General features: G+C 40.6%; 1 protein-coding gene across 1 annotated transcript in view; it reads right to left on the reverse strand.

The window, feature by feature from the left end:
* Nucleotides 1-608: 608 nt before the first annotated feature.
* Nucleotides 609-24,255, reverse strand: part of LOC118565087 — a 41,099-nt gene continuing 17,452 nt past the window's right edge. The window contains exons 4-8 of the mRNA XM_036144728.1: nt 7,625-7,799; nt 6,381-6,515; nt 3,517-3,582; nt 2,778-2,840; nt 609-2,621 (exon numbers count right to left, since the gene is read on the reverse strand). Coding sequence (XP_036000621.1) covers nt 609-2,621; nt 2,778-2,840; nt 3,517-3,582; nt 6,381-6,515; nt 7,625-7,799 — 2,452 coding nt within the window. The remainder of the gene's footprint in view (nt 2,622-2,777; nt 2,841-3,516; nt 3,583-6,380; nt 6,516-7,624; nt 7,800-24,255) is intronic.

Consider the following 24,255-nt stretch of genomic DNA (forward strand, 5'->3'; position numbering starts at 1 on the left):
ATAATGATTGAATATTGACTTGGGATGAACTATTCCGTTAAAATACCTCTGGTTAGCTGTGATGAAGCATCAGACTCCTGGTCCTCCTCTGTAGGTGTCCTGTGAACGGGTCTAGTCATTTTCACTGGTCTTAGACCTTCAAGGAAAAACATAAAGATGCAATGTTAGAAAAGCTCACTTGAAGCACTGAATATACTAAATCATCCTCTCCATGAACTATGAGAACACAAGCCATGGCAACATTGACCTGTTTTGTTTTTAACTATATAGCAGGGTTGATAACCCACCCAAAGACGCTAAAACTGACAGAGATTAGACTTCAGACCCCCATTAGATAAAAGCTTTAGATGTTTTACATACATAAAGTTTATTAAACCCATGACAAAATAGTTCTGCAAAACATTCTGTAATTGGGTTATGGTGTGAACAAGTGAAAAAAAATGAATCCCCTTCTTGCTGTGAACACCCAGGAACCCCTGGGAGTGCCCAGACCCCACTTCGAGAACCACTGGTTCAGTGAATGTACCTGATGAGTTAGAGGATAGACTCGACATCACATGTTCATCTTCACTTCCAGATAGAGAGCTGTCTTCAGGTACTTCATCACATTAAATGATAAAATAGTGTGTGCAAGGTGAGGTTTTACCATTTGGATCAACGTTGATCTCGTCCAATGTCAGGCCTTTAAATTTTGATAGCTCTCCTCTTCCACAGGCCATAAGCAACTTTGCAACTTTCGCAACTTGTAATGTCCCTTCAGGGAGCCGATAATATTGTCGATGGACCCTGATGTTGTGACCCATGAAACCTGCAAGGCAGTCCTCCTCATTCTCTTTCAAGTTTAGAACTTGTGACATTGTTGCCATTTGTTTCCTTAATCTTGTTGATGTCAACGTTTGAGGGTCCTTCACCCCGCATTCACATGCAATAGCACGGATGGCATCAGATCCTCTGAGGTGACTTTCTGCCTCAGGTCTACCAAACAAATACACATTCTCATCTGGCACATCACATTGTCGTCGATATCTCACCAGCATCTGTATGGAGGACACCATGTCTGGGCTGAGTAAGACAGGGACCTTTCTGTCCCGCTTACCTTTGATTTCCACACGCTCAAAGTATTTGCAGAGCTTCTTTTCCATGTCAGTCAAGGCAAGATCAAGATCTGGATTACTGGCAAAGGTGTTTCTCAACATGAAGTCATTCAAGGACATCTTTGAAACTTCTCCCTCTCTCCTACGATTGAAGACGATCACTTCACAAAGTGTTAGTTTAGCAAGATTTAACCAGTTCCTCTTATTTGGTGCAGTTTCAAGATTGGATCGATACTTGGGCCTTTCTGTGTCAATGTGGTTGTGCAGTCTCACAACATCTTCACAGTAGGGGATAAGAAGAGGTTTATTCCACTTCGACTCTCTGAGGTTCCTCAGTGCATGCGAAGACACCCACTCATCCCATTTATTCTCTTTCAATGTCCTGAACGTCATCACATTTTCAAGGGCCTTCTTGTTCTCTGACATCCTTGCTTCAAACTCTGCAATATCTGCTATTTTAGTTAGACTATGGCCTAGTTTGAGCGCCAAGGATGGAATCTTGAAACTGCTGGTATCTTCACTCCATCCACAGACCATCTTCACAGCTTTCACAACGTGGCAGAAGTTTGCTGGCAGAAAGAAGTCATGTATTGTTTTCAGCTTGCCATGGGTCTTTGCTAGGAGAACTAATCTTCCCATTTCCCGCATTTTTTGTCTGATATATTGGTGTTGGCTTTTGTCTGTCCCTTTTTTGTTATAGAAGTGTTCTCCTAACTTCAGAATATATTTTTCTTGCCGAATTGTGTCTGTTATGTTGTCTTGATTCATGCCATTTACTAGGCACCAGACTTTGTCATTGATCTCCTTTGGGACAGGCTGTCCAGCAGCACAAAGTGACTGCACTCTGGTTCTGCCTGGCTTCATGCTTTTCTTTGCCAATTTGCATTTTTTCATGTGCCGCCACAACACTTTCCTTTTGAGTAATGCCTCACAGTATGTGCAGTGCAAATAGTCTTTTGCATTCACTGGTTCAGTGCTTTGTTGAGAGGGAACCATCACCCCTTTACCCTCCTCCAGGACCTCAAAGTTGTGGCGACGATTGCCTTTATTTCGAATTAGAGTTATCTGCAGCTTTCTCTCCACTGATCCTTTTGGATAACTGAATGCTCGTGCTACCTCCTCCAAGTTGCTGTGTTTCTTATCCAAGTGCCGTGCAATTTTGGCATATGGTTTAAAACAGTACAGACAGTACTGCCTCTTATCGTAGACTCGACCACCATTTTTTTTCTTTTTTAGCCTCAAGACTTTTACATCCGTGTCACTGGAGGATTCGGATAACTCACAATCTGCCATGGATTGGAAAGAGGAAGATGTGCTCTGTCTGCATTTCACAGGCTTCACACGACCTTTGTTCAAGCGTCGAACATCCGAGTTTGATGAACTGTAGTTTGTTGGAGACTTGAGCAGTTTGAGTTCTTTCTCAGATACTTCTGATTCTGGTGTAGAACTAGGCACATACTCATCCTCACTTTTTTCACTGCTTGTCATTGATTTATATTCAGAGATCCCAAGCATTTTCTTTGTAAGCTAGAAAAGTCAAAGTCAGATGGGACTCAATTAGTAAGTTTAAATACTTCCCACTTAAATTTTCCAATTACGCCTTTCCCATCAACAATAATATAGTTGGTAATTTTGTCATCACAACTGATTTCAAAATACACACTGGTTTGTCTGCAAACTTACAAAGACACTCTCAGTTCTCTTCAGTGGAGGAACATCTGGGTCTGAAGGGCACTGGTCCATTTCCTGAAAGAGTTACCAAAAACATAGTCTCAAATACAATTTCCAATTACAGAATAATCCATTTTTACTTTGTGTTAAAATAGATCTACAGCTTATAAATACAATAACTATTAATAAAAATTGAGCTTTCACTGTTACAAAGAAAATAAAGTATAATAGGTAAGAAACGGAGAACCAGCTGTGTAACAACCAAAAAGTCTAATATATACAGTGGGTCATGAAAGTATTCAGACCCTCAATTTTTTAGTATTTCTTATGTTGAAGCTTTGTGTCAAAATAAAAAAAAAAAAAAGTTTCCTCAGGAATCACCACTCAGTACCTCGCGAGGACAACCCAAACCCAGAATTTTAGATTTTTTTTGCAAATGAATTAAAAAAGAAAATCTGAAATATCACATGAACATAAGCATTCACATAATTTCTGATCAATATCAAATGAATTTCACTAATAAAACATGTTTAACTATCCAACCGGGTGCGCTACTACATTTTTTAACGTGCTAGCTCCAGCAGTACAACCTAAAAAAGTAAGCGTACAGCCCTGATTAGTGTTCACAACCATATACGTTTTCTCTCTCTTTCTCTCTCCCCCAATTTGAGTAACCTGCTTTTAACCTGCTAATTCTAACCTGCTTGCATCTGTGGCATCACTCTTTATGTGCAACATCCCCTGCACTTACCTCCTCTGGCTCGTCTGTCTCCTCTCCATCCTCCTGATCTTTTGACTTTTCATGGAGGGTTTGGCCCTGCAAATGAGGTCAGCACATGCAAAATACCAGTCAGTCCTGACATGCCTGAAAAATGTCTCATGCTCAGACTTTAGGTCAGCCATAATATTTTGGCCATCAAATGTAATTGACAGGCCAATGAAAATATCAACGGCCGTTGAGGCCAGTAACACCGCATAAAAACGTCAAGCTCTTCTGCTCCTCAATAAACAGAGAATGGGACAGCAGCCTATCCAAACACAATGTTTTAAACCAGAATGGCAGGAGAAATTAAAATGGTTAAGTCATGAAAGTGTAGACGGAATAGACAAAACGTTCTGCAGTATTTGTGAGATGGCAGGTAGGACTAAAGGTTTTAACAAACGATCTATCAATCTGACCACACATTTGACACAGCAGGAAAGTGCGATGAAACAGCACTGTGATTAAGCTACCTGGTCCAAGAAAGACGCACTGACCTGCAGCTGAAAGCTGTTTACTACATGGCTACCATATATTATTTTTAGAATGAAGTGCCTCTTCATTTCATGGCTGTTTAGGCTATTTACATCTCAAAAAACTGCAATTTTTTTCACAGAAAACTTCAGATGGTTATTCAGACTTACACTGATGGGTTTGTTTACATCAAACAAGTTAGTCTGAAGCTCAGTGCATTTACAGTTAGTCTGAAGCTCAGTGCATTTACAGTTAATCTGAAGCTCAGTGCATTTACAGTTAATCTGAAGAAGAGTGCATTTACAGTTAGTCTAAAGCTCAGTGCATTTGCAATTAGTCTGAAGCTCAGTGCATTTGCAGTTGATCTGAAGCTCAGTGCATTTAGTTAGTCTGAAGCTCAGTGCATTTACAGTTAGTCTGAAGCTCAGTGTATTTACAGTTAGTCTGTAGCTCAGTGCATTTACAGTTAATCTGAAGAAGAGTGCATTTACAGTTAGTCTGAAGCTCAGTGCATTTACAGTTAATCTGAAGAAAAGTGCATTTACAGTTAGTCTAAAGCTCAGTGCATTTACAATTAGTCTGAAGCTCAGTGTATTTACAGTTAGTCTGAAGCTCAGTGCATTTAGTTAGTCTGAAGCTCAGTGCATTTACAGTTAGTCTGAAGCTCAGTGTATTTACAGTTAGTCTGAAGCTCAGTGCATTTACAGTTAGTCTAAAGCTCAGTGCATTTACAGTTAATCTGAAACTCAGTGCATTTACAGTTAGTCTGAAGAAGAGTGCATTTACAGTTAGTCTAAAGCTCAGTGCATTTGCAATTAGTCTGAAGCTCAGTGCATTTGCAGTTGATCTGAAGCTCAGTGCATTTAGTTAGTCTGAAGCTCAGTGCATTTACAGTTAGTCTGAAGCTCAGTGTATTTACAGTTAGTCTGTAGCTCAGTGCATTTACAGTTAATCTGAAGAAGAGTGCATTTACAGTTAGTCTGAAGCTCAGTGCATTTACAGTTAATCTGAAGAAGAGTGCATTTACAATTAGTCTGAAGCTCAGTGTATTTACAGTTAGTCTGAAGCTCAGTGCATTTACAGTTAGTCTGAAGCTCAGTGCATTTACAGTTAGTCTGAAGCTCAGTGCATTTACAGTTAATCTGAAGAAGAGTGCATTTACAGTTAGTCTAAAGCTCAGTGCATTTACAATTAGTCTGAAGCTCAGTGTATTTACAGTTAATCTGAAGAAGAGTGCATTTACAGTTAGTCTAAAGCTCAGTGCATTTACAATTAGTCTGAAGCTCAGTGTATTTACAGTTAGTCTGAAGCTCAGTGCATTTACAGTTAGTCTGAAGCTCAGTGCATTTACAGTTAGTCTAAAGCTCAGTGCATTTACAGTTAATCTGAAGAAGAGTGCATTTACAGTTAGTCTAAAGCTCAGTGCATTTACAATTAGTCTGAAGCTCAGTGTATTTACAGTTAGTCTGAAGCTCAGTGTATTTACAGTTAGTCTGAAGCTCAGTGCATTTACAGTTAGTCTGAAGCTCAGTGCATTTACAGTTAGTCTAAAGCTCAGTGCATTTACAGTTAATCTGAAACTCAGTGCATTTACAGTTAGTCTAAAGCTCAGTGCATTTACAGTTAGTCTGAAACTCAGTGTATTTACAGTTAGTCTGAAGCTCAGTGCATTTACAGTTAGTCTGAAACTCAGTGTATTTACAGCTAGTCTGAAGCTCAGTGCATTTAGAGATAATCTGAAGCTCAGTACATTTACAGTTAGTCTGAAGCGCTCCTGTACCTTAATTCAACCATGTAATATGAACTCAGAGGCACAATGTTTTTGTAGCATACTGGTAAGTATTTTCTCAATAATGGCTGAATATTTATATGATATGGAAGATGACTTTGAATACAGTGGTCAGCCATGTGACTGAAACGTGATTGCTACTTTTAATAAGCATGTCTGCTTCTTTGAAGTAAACAAACCCATCAGTGTAACTTTGAATAGCCATCTGAAGTTGTTTGTGCAAAGAAATTGTAGTTTTCTGAGATGTAATTAGCTTAAACAGAAGATCCATCCGCTCACATTAAAGCTGCAGTGGCGGTGCAAGGACAGAGGGAACTACTGCATAATAGGAGCATTTCAAAAAAATCTTCAGATTCATTCTTTTAAACCTTGAATAAAACAAGGCTATTTGTTATATTTTATTGTTGTATGCTAACTAAGGTCGTAAAGTTTGTGACGAGTTCATTCTGCTGAATATTTTTAATAAATATAATAGCCTACATTTGTTGGATAAAGCATTTGTGTTTTTGTTATATTACTGTTTAAAGAGTATTAAATTGCTATTTAAAATATGACTTGTAGGTATTGGAATATTTGCAGGCCTCCATCTCACCTCACGCTTCTTATTCTTCGAAATGAGCAGGTCCATGTCTATCAGCTGGTTTATGTTAATGGTGGTAGTGGTCGTCTCCTCTGGGGGTAAATCCACCTTGAGCTGCTGAGACTTTTGGTGGTTCAAAGCTCCTATCTAGATGAAAGAGTGGAAGAGGAAAGGAGGCAAGGAGATGAGACAAGGAGAAACTTATATATAACATATAACATAACAGAATCAACACTTGGGAACAGCACAAGACTTTTGAAGAATAATTTGTCCTGTGTGATCTTTTAGTGTTTACTCTATATGCTTTCAAAAGTGGCACAGTGCTGCAGCTGATAATGCCACTGCTAAAATTTTACATGAGTAAGCATAACAAACACAAACTACTGTTTAAAAAAGCTACAGGTCTTTAAACTGGTTAACAGCTCTGTGGTAAAATGCATCCTCTCTTGCTGCTGCTCAGACTCACTGCTGCTTTTAGAGGAGGTGCAGGCTGCAGTCAGCCTCATAAAAAAACTTATTTTAATATATTTAGCTAATTAGACTCAATTGCTACATACAGTAAATGTCTGCTTTGAGTCTGTTCATAACAGTTCATTATCAGTATAATAAGCTCTGTATTGTTTGAAAAACTTCATCTCAATGACAGATTTTGTTGCCAATGACAGCAAGGAGCTCTACTCGACTTGATAACGTGAAACCTAAAGTCTGTTTCATCCTGTCGGCCTGTTGTATGTGTGGAGCTCAGCCTCACCTTCCACAGACAGAGCAGAGGAGAGAGACAGAGCTCGCTGCAAAACTCCCATTTTAGTTTGCATAGAATAATTTTTAATAGCATATGCAGTCAAAACTGTCGCACTGTAACGTTACAGCCCTGAATAAATGGTGCAAACTGGAGCAAGTCCCAAAAAAATAATTACATGAATAATTACATTGGAAATTAGGTTGTTGCTTGTAAACAGAGGCCTTAGGAAAGGAGGCTATATTTAAGAGGTACAGTCCGATAAAATACCTGTAGTTTACCGTATTAGCCGACAGCAACACCAGCCTGCAACACCAGTGTGTTAGCAGGGTTAGCTAACCCTGCTAACACACTAGCGTTAGCAGGGTTAGCTAACGCTAACTGGCTTATGCTAACTACTCTGTTAAGAGAAATATCACTGTTTATCATAACTTATCGAGTAATATCACTGTTAATCGTAACCTATCGTTTAAAATCATGCCAGATTAAATCAAAAATAAGAGAATTTAAAACTTACCAGCTGCTGGTGTCGAGTCGGACAGCTCCCGCTTCTTGAAACTCCTGTAACTCTCTGCTGCTGCTGCGGTCCCGTCGCGCCGTGTGGAGGGGAGAGCGGGAGGGAGGGGGCGGGAGCGGGAGGGGGGGAGGGGCGCACCGTGCACCTGCAGAGCTGCAGCTGGCAGGGCGTTGCTCTGCAGAGGGCGGCCCCTTTGAAGCTGATGGGCCATTAACTGAGGCTCGGCAGAGGACCACACAATATTTCTCCACTTCTCAGCTCACAGGGGAGCTTTACAGACTAGTGCTGCAAATAACTAATGTTTTATATTTAACACTAAACTGCAAACTAGAAAATTATTAACATTAAAGTCTCTCTCCTTAACCAAAGTTTCACTATACTAGTGGTGGACACTAACTAAGTACTTTAGCCCACTTTACTAGTATTTCTATTTTATGCAACTTTAAACTTACAATCCACTACATTTCAGAGGGAAATACTGTACTTTCTAAACCTTTACTTTTTATTGACCTAAATAATCTAGATGCAGTGTAATTACTACTTTGGCTGTACTAGATATTTGATATATTCAGTAGATTGAATATATCAAATACCTAGTATCCTCAAGTTGTTGACTAAATTAATAGTAACCTATAATTAAAAGTATTTTCCCATTTCATGGACACAAGCCATTCCTGGCCTAGTTTCAGAGAGCACTTTGGAGGCCCAGTATATAATGTGAAGCTTTTTGTTAATTTGTTTGTTTGTTTTTAGTGGTAATAGTGACAAAAATGAGTAACCCTCAGACAATACTGCTGACAACCTCGGGCATATGTTTGGAGGAAGGCCTGAAGAATGTTGGTTAGGGTTGGGTTCAAATGCAGCGCTTTAAAAAGAGCACTATGAGGGGCACAGGCTCTTGGGGGCTCTGAGTATTCAAAAAAACTCCTTAAAAACCAAAAAGGGCTCATGAAAACCCAATTAAAAGAATGCACAACAGACAACACTACATAAAGAAGCCTAACGTACAATATCAGCATTTGACTTACCTATTACCAAAGCTAAAAAAATATGTTACAGTTTTTATCATACAGAATGAAGACTTTTAACAACTGAATTGCAGATATGCTCATACACTGTCAACTCACAATCTAACTCATACCTTTAGATTAAAAGTTTTAACAAATTTAAGACCTCACATCTTGTCTCTGTCGTGCTGCTGCATTGCTGCTCTAACACATACAAAATGGCTTCAGTTATGCATATGTGTAGGCTACAGCTACAGCAAGTATAGAGATTGCCCATTTTAAAATTAAACAGGAAAAAGTCCACTTATTGTTCCCTATGCAGTAGTATTTGTGCAGAACACTAGTGGGTTGTTCCATTACAGCTGATAACCTAATCATAACCTAACCCAAACCTTATAGCACTGTGGAAATAATTAAATAATTATTGAAAATGTATCTGCAAATCAACTGCAATGAACCGTGCTCTCCGTCAACACTGTGATAATAAGAAACAACAGCAATTGATAAGCTTAGAACTCAGGAAGACAGTGAAAAGAGTTTGGAGACAGCTAAATTAGCTTTGATAATACTGTGTGAGCATGACAGAGGGGCCTACGTTCTCTGACTGTGTAAGGATGCTTAATTTGTTAACAGAAAAGTGCTGATGTTAGCTGTTAGCTGCTAGCTGTTAGCCGCTAACACTGACAATGACATACTGATAAAAGATAAATGCTAGCCGTTTTCCACTACAGGGATCTCTGGCTGCTGTGCTGGTACTGGAACCCAGTGGTTATCTAGCAAGTCTGTTATTCAGTGTCAATAGCCACACTCTTTAAGAGTCACAACAGTAAGCTCTGCTTTACGTCTGCAGAGCAGCGACCTCAGAGCAGGAAAGTTCATGGGTTAGCACTAGAATAATGCTGAGAGGGGAGAAGACATGGCCAAGCTGTAGCCAGTCTCTACTAGCCATCTTTCACATCAAGTCACCACTTCTTACACTGTTTTCCTGCTAGTGTGGGTGGACCAGAGCCAGGCAGAGACCGCTGTGTCCCAGGACAGGAAAACATTTTCTTTCTATCGAGCTCTATAGTATTTTTTGGGGGGTATGCAAATTTTGTTTCCTTTGCTGGCACTGTATTTAATTCTCCTGGACTAAGAAATACCAAATTGCTGCTCTGAGTATTCAAAAAAACTCCTTAAAAACCAAAAAGGGCTCATGAAAACCCCATTAAAAGAATGCACAACAGACAACACTACATAAAGAAACCTAATGTACAATATCAGCATTTGACTTACCTATTACAAAAGCTAAAAAAAATGTTACAGTTTTTATCATACAGAATGAAGACTTTTAACAACTGAATTGCAGATATGCTCATACACTGTCAACTCACAATCTAACTCATACCCTTAGATTAAAAGTTTTAACAAATTTAAGACCTCACATTTTGTCTCTGTCGTGCTGCTGCATTGCTGCTCTAACACATACAAAATGGCTTCAGTTATGCACATGTGTAAGCTACAGCTACAGCAAGTATAGAGATGGCCCATTTTAAAATTAAACAGGAAAAGTCCACTTATAGACCCCTTGCATCTGACGTCACAGTCACGTGATCGGGGGTGCGCGCCTCCATCTTGGTGGGCAGGCTAGCCTGACAGCCCATCTACTACATGACAAAACGGGTGATTTAGAGCGTACTTTTAGTTAGTTTATTTTTGGAATCTAAGCAATGCCTACGACTTGTTGTGCTCCCGGTTGCACAGAGAGGCATTCCAAATCGTTGGATGTACGTTTCTGTCGTTTACCGAAGGATGAGGAAAGAAGAAAGAATTGGATATTTTCAATGAAAAGAGCGCAGGCAGACCCTCCCAATGGACTGGGGGAGCGATCATTCTACGAGAGAATTTGCAGTCTACACTTCATCTCCGGTAAATTACAACTTAATTCGGCTCTAGTCATTGTTCTATAGCGGCGGAGGGGAGGTGGCTATCGCTACACGGGCCGGAGAAGCGCCCCGTGTAGCGATAGCTACCTCCCCTCCGCCGCTGTGTGTAGCAGCAACAGCGGCTTCTCCGGCCCGTGTAGCTGTTGCTGCTTCAGACAGCGGCGGCTCTCCGGCCCGTGTAGCTGTTGCTGCTTCAGACAGCGGCGGCTCTCCGGTCAGTGTAGCGATCGCCACCTCCCCTCCGCCCGTTCATGGGCGCTAGTACTTCTGTGTTTACGCTGCAATGTCGCCGACACCCCCACCCATTTTAACAAGACAAAAACACCAAATTAATCCGTAGTGAGTGATGTTTTTTTTAACCTACCGGGCGGGTCTTCCTCTCTGCTTTCTGCTGTTGCACAAACATGTCTGAACATCCATCCATCCATTTTCTGACCCGCTTAATCCCTCATGGCGTCGCGGGCGTTTGATGGAGCCTTTTTCCTGATATAAAATAATTGCAGCCGTCCAGTGGTTTCAGGGGCTTTCGTGCTCTCTTGTCCATACTGGCCTGCGTGTTTATAAAGCAGCTGTGTCGCGGTACGAAACCCCTGGCCAGCATTTCACAGACTCGCTCCGTCCCTTCAGGCTTTTGCTGTGTGGATCTGGCAATCTGATACCATCAACCATCAACTTACTCTTAAAACGATCTTGTGATACGTTATCTAAAGAAGAAAAATACGTGGAGAACTAGTCATTTCGTCAAATGGCGTGCCAACCAATATGGCCGCCACGCAAGGGGTTCTGGGTAACGGAGTCACGTGGTTGCAAGGGGTCTATAGTTCCCTATGCAGTAGTATTTGTGCAGAACACTAGTGGGTTGTTCCATTACAGCTGATAACCTAATCATAACCTAACCCAAACCTTATAGCACTGTGGAAATAATTAAATAATTATTGAAAATGTATCTGCAAATCAACTGCAATGAACCGTGCTCTCCGTCAACACTGTGATAATAAGAAACAACAGCAATTGATAAGCTTAGAACTCAGGAAGACAGTGAAAAGAGTTTGGAGACAGCTAAATTAGCTTTGATAATACTGTGTGAGCATGACAGAGGGCCCTACGTTCTCTGACTGTGTAAGGATGCTTAATTTGTTAACAGAAAAGTGCTGATGTTAGCTGTTAGCTGCTAGCTGTTAGCCGCTAACACTGACAATGACATACTGATAAAAGATAAATGCTAGCCGTTTTCCACTACAGGGATCTCTGGCTGCTGTGCTGGTACTGGAACCCAGTGGTTATCTAGCAAGTCTGTTATTCAGTGTCAATAGCCACACTCTTTAAGAGTCACAACAGTAAGCTCTGCTTTACGTCTGCAGAGCAGCGACCTCAGAGCAGGAAAGTTCATGGGTTAGCACTAGGATAATGCTGAGAGGGGAGAAGACATGGCCAAGCTGTAGCCAGTCTCTACTAGCCATCTTTCACATCAAGTCACCACTTCTTACACTGTTTTCCTGCTAGTGTGGGTGGACCAGAGCCAGGCAGAGACCGCTGTGTCCCAGGACAGGAAAACATTTTCTTTCTATCGAGCTCTATAGTATTTTTTGGGGGGTATGCAAATTTTGTTTCCTTTACTGGCACTTTATTTAATTCTCCTGGACTAAGAAATACCAAATTTCGGCTCTGACTATTCAAAAAAAAACTCCTTAAAAACCAAAAAGGGCTCATGAAAACCCCATTAAAAGAATGCACAACCGACAACACTACATAAAGAAGCCTAATGTACAATATCAGAAAAAAGCTAAAAAAATATGTTAGTTTTTATCATACAGAATGAAAACTTTTAACATCTGAATTGCAGATATGCTCATACACTGTCAACTCACAATCTAACTCATACCCTTAGATTAAAACCACAATTTGTGATGAGGATTGACTGTTCATCAAAAGGATTGATTTACTTTTGATAAACACTGAAAAGAGACTGATTGAAAACAGACATTACACAAGATTTTGAGTTGTTATATTTCATTTATATTGTTGGCATCTATTTGTGTTGCTGGAATAAGTCTATTTTATTATTTTATTTTTATTTTTTTTAGTGCTTGTGTCACTACAATGAAATAACATATTTTGAGTTAAACAAACAGACACTGATTTAAAGGGAAGGTATGTTCCAGTCCATAAAATCTTTTATTTTATTGGCCTTAGGTAGGCCATTACTGCCAGACCCAGAATAAATTCCTGCTGATTACATTTGAATCTGATTTCATCTTTGTTTCTTGTTATTGAAAGAGGGACAAATTGATACTTGGTTACAGTACAGTGAAACATAATTTGAGTAGCTTAGTATGTGGATAAAGCTGATGTATTTAAGTGTGTTGCAAAAAATGATGCTTTTTGCAGAGTCTGGCAACCTACATTTATACATGAGAGTACTCGCATATATGTTTACTTTTAACACAGTTGAACAGGTCATAGTTATGTTTCTGCCACAACTGAGTAATTTCTTCTGAACCACTTCACTAGTGCTTACTAGTACAGTCAAAAGAAGTGTTTATCCCATTCAACAGTTCTTTTGACTGTACTGAATCACTAGAATCCATTCATTAAAAAGATTCATTCAAAAACTGCATTCACCGGCTCATTCAGTGCTTAGCAGGAGCCCTGACTGCATAGTGCATAATTCTCTAACTCCCTGAACTGGTAAACAGCAAAATGTTGCGTCATTCATTTCATGATTCAGCCCTGATTGAGGTTCACATTCACTCTTTAACAAGCTCACCGTGAGTACTGAAGGACGGTGCATTCATGGACCATAGTATATGGTCACTGGCGGGAGACACAGTGCTACTTTGAGTGGTATACATGTATTGCACGGGAGTCCTCAGCTCTGTACACTCACTGAACACGTTACATGGATGTTGGCAAGTTGACACAGCACTAATTTTAGCAGTAGGCTACAGTTACAAAACTTGAATCAAGTCCTTTGCCCTGAGTGGCAGTTCTCTCTGTGTACAGTACGCAAGTGAGCGTAAGTTCACTGAACAAGTCAGCGCTGACTGGTGGTGCGTTCACTGTTTCACAACTGCATTTCACAACTGAAAAACAGCACAAAATGATTAAATTAAGATAACCACAAGATCTATAATTATCTAAATGCACAAATGTTAAACTTTTAGGGGCTAAACCCACCACCCAATACCTCACAAACTCTGCACAAAGAAAAGAGAACTGTATTGAGCATACAAAATTCAACAAATAAAAAACAATGTGAACTCTATTAAATTCTCATGAGATATGAGACCCAAAATGTAATAATCAGGTAACAAAAAGTGTATAAGAGGATAATAAACACATTCTAATGACAAAAATGGCATTCAGTCGCATAAAAAGTGCTGGTGGGGCCTGTATGAAAAAAACAGTACTGGTGGGGACTTAGTTCACACACTGTAATACCAGGTTTGGCCTTTGGTAGCGCTCTAGAGCACACACACAATTTCAGAAAATGAGCCTGCTGGGGACTTTGTGTACACACTGCTATACCAGGGTTGACCTCTGGGGTTGCTATAGAGCAAACACAAAGTCACAAAAAACAGCCTGCTGGGGACTTCTCAGGAAACTTCACCAGCCATATTAGAAAGTCATTTTCTATTCACTGGAGTGGTTCGCACCGTGGGGACCATGGTTTTGGTCCCCATGGTGTTTTTGGTACCCATGGTGTTGGTGTGTATTCATGCCAATGTCCCCACCAGGATAGATAAACGAAAGCACACACACACACACACACACACACACACACACACACACACACACGGGCAGCCTGCACTGGTACAATGCCTCTGAGGGACAAATGTGTTGGCAGTAGTTTGGGAAGCACCACATCGATTGTCCACAGTTGAACCTCCCATCGATCAATCAGACGCGTTGGATCAGAGGCACGGTGATGGCACAGACCCTTATTGTTGATGCTGAATGAACTGTGCCTCCTGGGGCTAAGCACCGTCTTTAGGGGTGATGCAGGTTTGTTTCTACTGGTGTATGTTTTGGATGGACAATCAGTATTTTAGGAAAAGAAAACACATAGTCTGCTCAATTATTAGACAACAGCACCATCTAGAGGTGATTTCGGGATGAGACATTTCTTTCCACATTGCTGTGAAAAAAGTATTTGCCTACTCATAGAAATTGTGTTTCTTTTAATTTGTGTTAATTCCTCTTACTTGTTTATATGATACTCATCTCTTCTTGTATTTTATTGGGTCTTAACACCCTCATCTTGTCCAGTACTAGCTCAATCAATCAATCAATCTATCTATCTATCTATCTATCTATCTATCTATCTATCTATCTATCTATCTATCTATCTATCTATCTATCTATCTATCTATCTATCTATCTATCCATCCATCCATCCATCCATCCATCCATCCATCCATCCATCCATCCATCCATCCATCCATCCATCCATCCATCCATCCATCCATCCATCCATCCATCCATCCATCCATCTAGACAGACAGACAGACAGACAGACAGACAGACAGACAGACAGACAGACAGACAGACAGACAGACAGACAGACAGACAGACAGACAGATAGATAGATAGATAGATAGATAGATAGTGTGTGTGTTAGCGTAGTTTCTGTATGTTTTTTTTTTTTGCAGCGCTGTGGTTCAGCATGGTTTTACTCAAGATATAAATATCTGAACCAAACCTTCCATTCTGTCTGTAGCAAACCGAGGCTGGCTGGTGAACGATCAAAGTGACACTAGGGAAGAAAATGAGACAATTTGGGAATCTGTGCCTCACAGGGAAAGAAGGTGGTCTGCTGCTCATGGCGTGCCTGCTGTGTCCTGGGTGATGGGGGCAACTAGATGTTTGTGTCAGCATTCAGGCCAGGAGTGAATGAGGGCCAAGCAGCCTGCTGCACTGCCAGCCAAGTCAGTGGAAAGCTCCAGCAGCATCTCACCTCATCATCTCTTTGCCACAAGTAGAAGACCAAACCTATCATTTCATCATTTAGATACTTAAAACCCTGTTTGCTTAACTGTTGGAACAATGGTCAACAGTGAGGTTGCATTTAACCAATCCCCAATGTTATTTGAACGTTTCCCATTCTTATGTTCCCCGGCCATTATCAGTGGCCGTGGGTCTGGGGTGGCAAGTCGGAAAAATACTTTCCTTCACATTTTTGTTGAAAGTAAATCAGAAACTGTGGATCCACCTCACTGCTTGCTGTCAGAGTGCATAATGCCTTCTGAAATAAAGTAGATTTGCCAGACTACGGAGCCCTAGAGGGGTCATCGCAAAATGTTTTGCATGTTGAGAGAATTTGCGCTCGTTTTACTAAATTGTGCTCTCGTTTAACTATATTGTGCACTGGTTTTACTAAATCGTGTGCACAATTTACTATATTGTGCTCTCGTTTTACTATAGTGTGAGCTCATTTTACTAAATTGAGCTCTCATTTTAAGCATAGTAAAACGAGGGCACAATTTATTAAACGAGTGCACAATTTAGTGAACATGGTTATAGAACATTGTGTGCACGATCTACTTAAACGTGGCCACAATATGTAAAACGTGCACTCAATATTGTGTTGACACATGTAAACATGAGCACGTTATAGTATATTCGAGATCTCGATCTACGCACTCACGAATAATTAAAACGTGTTCTCGAATAAGTTTTATTAATTCGAGGACTCAATTAAAAGAAAACGTGCTCACAAATTATCACGACCTGAAAAAAAAATATCACTTAAAGTGAGCTCTCCCGGGCTCTGTACCAGACGAAGATAAGAGTTAAAAAAAAAAAGAACAAGTGCCTTCCATATTGTGAATCCAACAGTACATCAGACTGTAATCTTAGAGGTTCTAACACCGCAGTACTCACATATAACACTAGAGGGGGCTCAATGTCAGTCACAATGACTTCTGTCATCCTACGTTGATCTTCTGAACATACTTTGAGTTGAAATAAAATAAAGCTGTTGTCCATCACATCTGAGTTCAGGTCGGGTAATTTGAAAGAAGAAAACAAAACCTACTATACAAATATCTGGCTTTTTGTGGGATTTTTGTATGTTTAGTATGATTATTTTGTATTTGTCTGAACACATTCAGGCAAATAGAAGGAGCAGCAGCAAGAAACATACAATATTGATGTATAAATGAATGGACGGAGGAATGAATAAATAAATATTAATCACAGAGCAGTTTAAGAGGAGCACATACAAATGAACAAGACAAAATAAAAATCTAATCTCATCAGCCACAACACCTAGACCTAAAAATTATGGCGATGGCAAGGAGGCCTTCCGACATCCAATACCTGGAGCTTATTAGCAAACATAAGTCTTCCAAATACCAGTGGAAATATTCAAGTGGCTGGTCAGCTATTATAAAAAGGGTTTTCGATAAAGTTTTTTTCACGGATTACAGTAAGAAGAGTATACATAATGTTCCATTTTTAATAAAATGTAAAAAGAAACCGACTAGAACAATCTTTTAAATGAATACTTAGGGCTAATATTTTATGATCTTCTGAGAGGTCCCTGTCAGATTTCTCATCAGACGAATTTTTTTTTCGATTGAACCAAATTCATTTTAATCCTAAATCTGCCAAACATATGACTTGCAGTCACCACAAATTAATCAGTAGACATCATCGCCCATAATTTGCATGAATTATTCTTTTTTACTGGGAAAGGCTTTATGTTCTTTGACTTGTTCCTGACCATTCCAGAACTGAACTCACAGAAATAAAAGACACCTAGGTTTAAAATGAATAAAACACTTGCTTTTTCAGACAGAGTAATTGCTGTACACTGTTGGCATCATACACTGAATTTGACGGAGATGGTAAAAAAAAATACATGAAAAGTCTTTCTTTAATCTGCAATCCCTCCAAATTTTAAAGATCTGAAACAGCTTTTGAAAACATAAAAAGGTTCCTGTTTTTTCCAAGGAGACAAAAAAAATCTAACTGCTCCCTGTGATGTGCATTTTTTTTCACATCCCATAAATAGGATTTATGACGGCTTTTAAGGTAAGCACAGTGATTTCCTTTGGGGGTTTCCCTGCTCTGCGTCAGACAGGTGGAGTAAAACGTTTGAGGAGTTTAGAAAAGGAAAAACTGAATCATTTAAAAGAAAGACGGATTGAGAATGCGTGTGTGTGGGTGAATAAAGAAAAGGTAGGCTGGAGTTTCACATCACCTAAGCCTCTTAGGTGATGATGTGAAAGCCTAAACTCTGTTTTCAACCATGGCCGGCAGAGTGAATCCAGTTATTTGTCCATCAGTATCAATGCAGTTTGGCTCAGATCCCTTTCTGCTGATTCTCCCTTAATAACAGCCTGATATTTGATTGTTTAGTAGCATCAATAACCATCAAATAGTTAATCCATATATTTAGCCGTTCCCTTCATTTAAACAGAAGTCCAATGAGTTGCTTCCAACGCACACCAGAGTTGTCCCTTGTTTTTAGACATTAGCATTTCCTGTCAGAACAATACAAGTATTGTTCCATCCTAAAATAAACAAAATGAATAAAGAGACTGGAGGACAACAAGAATTTTAAAAGCCTTGCTTTAAAGTGTGGTGTGAGCCAAATGTCGGAAACGCTCCAACTACCATATATGGTAATAACGGCACGGGGTGAGGGAGCCTCCATACAGTAATTAGACGACATGAGATCACAGCCTTTCTGCTTTTCTGACATGTGGGCTTGCGGATATTTAATAGTCATTTTAACCATAACTGTAAAGTTCTGTATAAAGGAACATAAAAAAGAAAGAATGTTTTAAAACCCTTTCGTAAAGTGGAATGGGCAGCACTGTCTTCACTTTGCAGAAACATTATTTATTTAAGGCCGTAAAGAAGAACTCTCTGGCCAGATCTTTTTAAATTAGTTGTGTTCCCATCTAACACTGGTTTTCCTCTATTTCTTCCATATCCCAACAAGCCACTGCTATGAAGTCATTTCATTGGCAGGCAGAGTTAACCATCTGTCTAAGGAGAAAATGCAGCAAAACCTACTGCATGTTCCTCAAAAAAACACTTATTGATTCATGATTTGCTCCTGTGTTAACACTATGAGGTTCCAATCCAGTGAGTTATGGCATAGTTTAAGATTAAGTTGACTGCTTTTGTTTTTAAATGCCATGGCCAGAGTGACTGATTTCATCTTTAGCCCCCATGCTGTTGTTATTCCTGCACCCAACCATGGCCAGGAACAGTTTGGAGAAGCACAAATGGAACTAATTTCATTAACAAGGGAGGATTTGGTTTCATCAAGACACCAAATGAGGCATGACTGAGAGCCAGCATGTGTAAAACAACCAGCAGCCTTGATGAATCTCACCCACAGCGAGATTTAAGCTGCTGGCATTCCTTCCGTCAATGTTGGTGTGTCCAAAAACATTTTTTGTAAACTTTTTGTCCTTTCATGCGTAAGAAATAAGCTTGCCACTTGTGAGGTGCCGTTCAATGTATTGTGTCTGTATTAAGATGAAGCTGGCAAAACTGAAGTCAAACAAAAGTAGCATTTTCAAGTGAAACGTACCACATTCTGAGTGTCACGTAGTAGGCCAGAGGCCGCGGGAAGCAGTAACCAGGGGAACAATAACTCAGAGGAGTCAATGATAAATAGGTAATAGGTTTGTTTACAGGTGTAAGGCAATCGAGATCTGCAGGGAGGCAGGGGAGAACCAGAGTTATTCCAGACAGAGGTTTCTTCTGGCAACGTTTTGGGAAAGCAGCTGATCGAGCAGAGGTGATGCTTTCTCCCAGGTGAAATAATCTTACTCCACAACGTGAATGTCCAAGCAGGTTAAAACTAGAAAAACACAAAGAAGCATGGAAGTAAGTTCAACTCAGGGGATTTCCCAAGGAGTCTAGAGCCAAAACGTTTACCATAGGAAGCTATGTTCCAGCGCTGAACTGAGAAGAGGTGTAGAACTGAGAAGGCCCTAGAAGTCATCAGATCAGGTACTGAGCCAGGCAGAGCATACTGACACATCGGTGCATTCATAATTGACACATGATGTATACTAACCTCCTGATGTCCCCCAAAACCTTTGCGATGGCAGACTATAAGCAACCCTTGAGCACGGCCATTACTAACTGAACCAGAAGCCCAGGAGTGATGCAGGAGCGGCACCAAGGAGAGTAAACACTCCTTCCCACCAAACTGCCAGCTGTCAGTTAGTCGGCATGCCATGCTGCTGCTTGTTCTCGCCCACTCACATCTTTTGATGGGTAGGAAATTTAGAAAAAGGACCTCCCTTGGCATCCATGTGTTTTATTTTTGCAACCGTATAGGTGGCATTTCGGCGTGTTTAGACCTATCGCCTTGGATCTGTTGCTTGTTTGTATTCCGGGGCCCGGTGCAGACGCTACAACAACAATGACGAATATTCTCACGTGATTTGAGTGACAGCGCATTATGTGGATGCCAAAATGGCAGCACAGAAAAGATAAAAAAAAGAAAATACAGTTTTACTGTATATAGGTGTGTATGAACTTTGCCGTTATATAATGAATGAAAAAAGTACATTACTAGGGCTTTGTTTGACTTCAAGCTCATTTATCGGGACACAGAAACATTTTGCTGTGACATCACCTGCTCATTTTGCTTTTACTAAACTTCATAATCCCCTCAGGATAAAAAAATAAAGCTCTTTACACAGCCTAGGGGCCATATAGTGCTCAAATAATTATTGGTTAAATGAATCAGAAGACAGGGCGAAGTGTCTTCCTATTTCAGTCACTGCAAGCATCCGTCATGTTGAGGCGCGATGAATCTTCAGCACCACAGATGGAGCATCTCGCAAAGCAAGCAAACTCATACGAAAAGCTACTAAATTTTGTTCTATTTCTCATGAAGCAGGTCTGAATCCGGCTTCGAGGATCAGTGCTGAGATCAGTCGTAGCACAGATCTCTGCTCTTTGCGACACCAGTGTGGTGAGGTTGTTTAACATAACAGCAGAAGCTATTGCCAAAGATGCTGCTAAAACACTGCATGCTACTTTAGATCATCTTCATTTCACTTTTTACACATGACATGGCCTTTTTAAGTTGTTTTTTAGTTGATAAGTTTATTGTTTAGATATCCTAGATATAATTTTTAGATATTTCCAAAGAAATTTAGAGATGGAGGAGTCCAGAGATTTACACCAGTCGAATGATGGGTGCAAATGTCCTGCTGAGCTGTGCATATGTGTAACCTATCACTGTGTTCAGTTCTATTGTCTTTTAACAAGTGTCACAGGCTTTAAATTCACCTGTTGTGCTGCTAATAAAGCCACAGAGTGACATTCTGGTCCCTGAACAGCTTAATCTTACTGTTTTCACCAGAAAGCTGAATCATCCCATCATTGAGCTTCCTGACTTTCTCCCTCAGCGATTCATTCTCGGCTTAGACGGAAGCTAGTTGTTCCTGGCTGTATTCCAGTGACTCTCTCAGAGCGTGAAGTTCCTTGTGTAGGACTTCTACCAAGGCGAGACGGGCATCCAGGCTAATTAGCTTCTTTTCTATGGATTACAGAAGGTCTCTGTAGCTCCTTTCTGGAGATATGGTGGAAGCTGCGCTGGTTGAACTCAAACGGGAGCGTTTTGTTGATGGTGTGTTCATGGTTGTGGTACTTTTCGTTTTTCCCATTACGATGCTGTCAAAACACTCGTCCAGGCAGCTCTCAAGGTTAGTCAAGGTCTGCCCGTTCAGTTTTTTTAATTGTGAAATATGAAACAATTGTTAATATTTAAACCTTACTATGTTTAATTTTAAATTATTGGCTTGTTCTTACCTGGGTGGATCGGATTGATATTATGTGTATACCACCATTTTACTTACACACAGCTCTCAGGAGATCTCAGCTGCTCATCTCCTGCCTGCGAGATAATTTGTCTCTGACATTCTGGATATGAGCTTGCCCCCGGTTCTCTACAGTGTTCAGGGCTGATGAAATTCTTCCTGGCCTTGGGTCTGGAAGTTCTATTTTCTGATTTTTGAACCATTTATCACTTCGGGCAAGTGACATGGTACCATGCTGGAAAACATACACATCATCACCAAACTGTCCCTGGTGTGTTGGAGAAACTCAACTTCATAACTCAGGAGTGGTTGCACACTCAATTTAGTATGATGTCGGCCCACCGCTTGCAGCTATAACAGCTTCAACTCATCAGGAGAGGCTTCTTACAAGGTTTCTGTTTGAAAGTTTCTGACCATCCTTCCAGAAGCACAATCCTGAGGTCAGACGATAATGCCGAGAAGGTCTGGTTTGCTGCCTCCTCTCCAATTCATCCCAAAGCTGTTCTGTTTGGGTTAATGTCAGCACTCTTTGCACACCAATGAGTTGCTTTCACACCAATTTCACTGACCCATGCTCTTATGGACCTTGATTTGTGCACCAATGTGCAGTCATGGTGGAACCGAACATCCCCAGAATATGTTCCCATCACACGAAAAGAGGCCCTTTCCCTTGAAATAAAGGGTTGAGCCTAACCTCTGAAAAACAGGCAGCTGATTGGGACATCTGAGTTTGAGGATTTGGATAGGTGTCCAAACACTTTTGGCAATATAACGGTGCACATTTCTATTGGCTCCATGTGCTATCATGACAGTTTTTGATGGATGTACGGTTATGTTAGGGAGAACATGCAGCGGAACAGCATGGTTGGCTGAATTGGTCATGTGAAGATGCACGGAATGTGCTGTGCTTGGAAACAGAGGCGTGGCACCTGAGACATTTACAGAAAACATTTACAGAAAACAGTCGGCTGACCTCTACTACACCACTGCTTTCTCCTGTGTTTGTCCTTCCATTGAATTGCAGGATCCATGAACACACCGCGCGCTCTCGCAAGCAAGAGACTGCTGCACTGGTTCACATCCGTCTTCACAGCGATTCATCTGAATCCAGCTTGATTTAGTAGCTAGCTGGCAGCTAACATCGCTTCACGCAGAAGACAAAGCTGTGCACCATCCCGATAATGTGCTCAGCGACCTCCAATAACCATTGGGCAATGCAGTTGGTTACCATGGAGAATGGATGACGAGTGATGACATTGTTGCTGACCAAGGTTTCAGACCAACGGCTAAGAAACTCCCTGTGCTGCTTTGACGCCAAAGCACTTTGTCATTTGTACTAGAGAAATTACATTTCATTCACTTGAAGATTTTAATATGTTTGAAATGACAATAAATTACTTGTTACTTCTTTTTTAGTTATGTTTGGATCCTACTCTTTATTTACGGCACTGCTCTTTGGAAGAACTCTGAGTAAACCCACTCCCTTGGATCAGAAGCAACTCCACATGTGGATTGCATCAGGATGCTCACAGCACAGGACTCACCTTGCTCACCCGTTTTTTTTTTTGTTTTTTTTTCTCCTTCCTAAATGATTTTGAAGGTGTCCTATACATACATGTTTTTGACGTATTTTTTTGGACAGAATTATATTATTTGCTTCTTTAATTTTTATCACAAGGTTGTAATCTGAAAGCCTTGCCTCGCTGCGAGTGCTGACACACTCACATCCACCTGGTGCGGATGCTGGGCAAGCGCCGCTCGGCACCAGAAATCTGGAACGCGCCCCTCATGAGTCACTCCTGGCTCCTACCCTGACATTCACACACATCCTGATGTCTTCTTTGCTTTAAAGATCGTTGAAACCACAGATCATCTCTTTCTTCAGTCAATATACTAAAAAGTCTTTTTGAATGATTCCACATATATTTCTGGTTATTTGTTACCATTAAGAAAAAGCTTTAGAAAGCTTCTATAGTCATAGAAAACTATGACTATGCTGTTTTAGCAGCAGCATGTGGCCTGGCATAGATTTCCCTGTGGGTGAATAAAATATGTTTTATCTTAACTTGAATCAATACTTTGAGTTCTGACTGTTTCAAGTGTTCTTGAGCTGGATCATGAACTGATGCGACCTGGCCTCGGCGAGTCAAACGTTGAACGTGTAAAAACTGACGCGGCTGATTGTGAAGAAGCGGATCAGCGGAGAGCCTAAACTGCCAACCCTTGGTACACAAATGCTACTATTTCTAATGATAATAGGAAAAAAAAAAGTTTGGATCCTCATGTTTCCTGATTGGAGAAGCCTTTGTTGAAATTAGGAATAGGATTAAGTCTAGGAATGTGGCGAATGTTTTGACAGCTACAGTTTATTTAAAGTTGGCTATGTGCTTCTGGAGATGGTTAAATAAGAAAAACATTCAGCAGAATCTACAAACTGCTCGTGTGGAAGAGAGCATCTGGGGTTAATCTTGGAATTAAAAATCACATCATCGGAGTTGAAATGCATGTATCTAACATCACAATCTTTGTTTTTATTGACGGGCCGAGCTCCGTGTTTCTCAACATCTTCTTAATATAGTGCTTTGTTGGAACAGGGAGCACAGCCAGACCTTTAAAACAACTTGTCCTCATGCTGTTTAGACAGAAGCCAAACAACAGAGTCAGTCGGGGTTGAGCGCTCTCTTCAGTCAGACTGCCGGGACCGTGGCTGAGCTAAAAAAGCTGGAGGAGGGTGCGGCACAGGGGGGATACATGTAAGGAGGCCTCGGTCCTCAATGCGGCCGGCCCGGTTCAACCTCTGACCCGTGGACCTTTGCCTCTCTCAGCCCTGGTTCCTGTCAGTTCACTTTCAAATAAAGGGCACAAAATAAAAATAAAAAGCTGAAAGCGATCAG

The sequence above is a fragment of the Fundulus heteroclitus genome, chromosome 12 (genome assembly GCF_011125445.2).
Source record: "Fundulus heteroclitus isolate FHET01 chromosome 12, MU-UCD_Fhet_4.1, whole genome shotgun sequence".
Lineage (NCBI taxonomy): Eukaryota > Metazoa > Chordata > Actinopteri > Cyprinodontiformes > Fundulidae > Fundulus > Fundulus heteroclitus.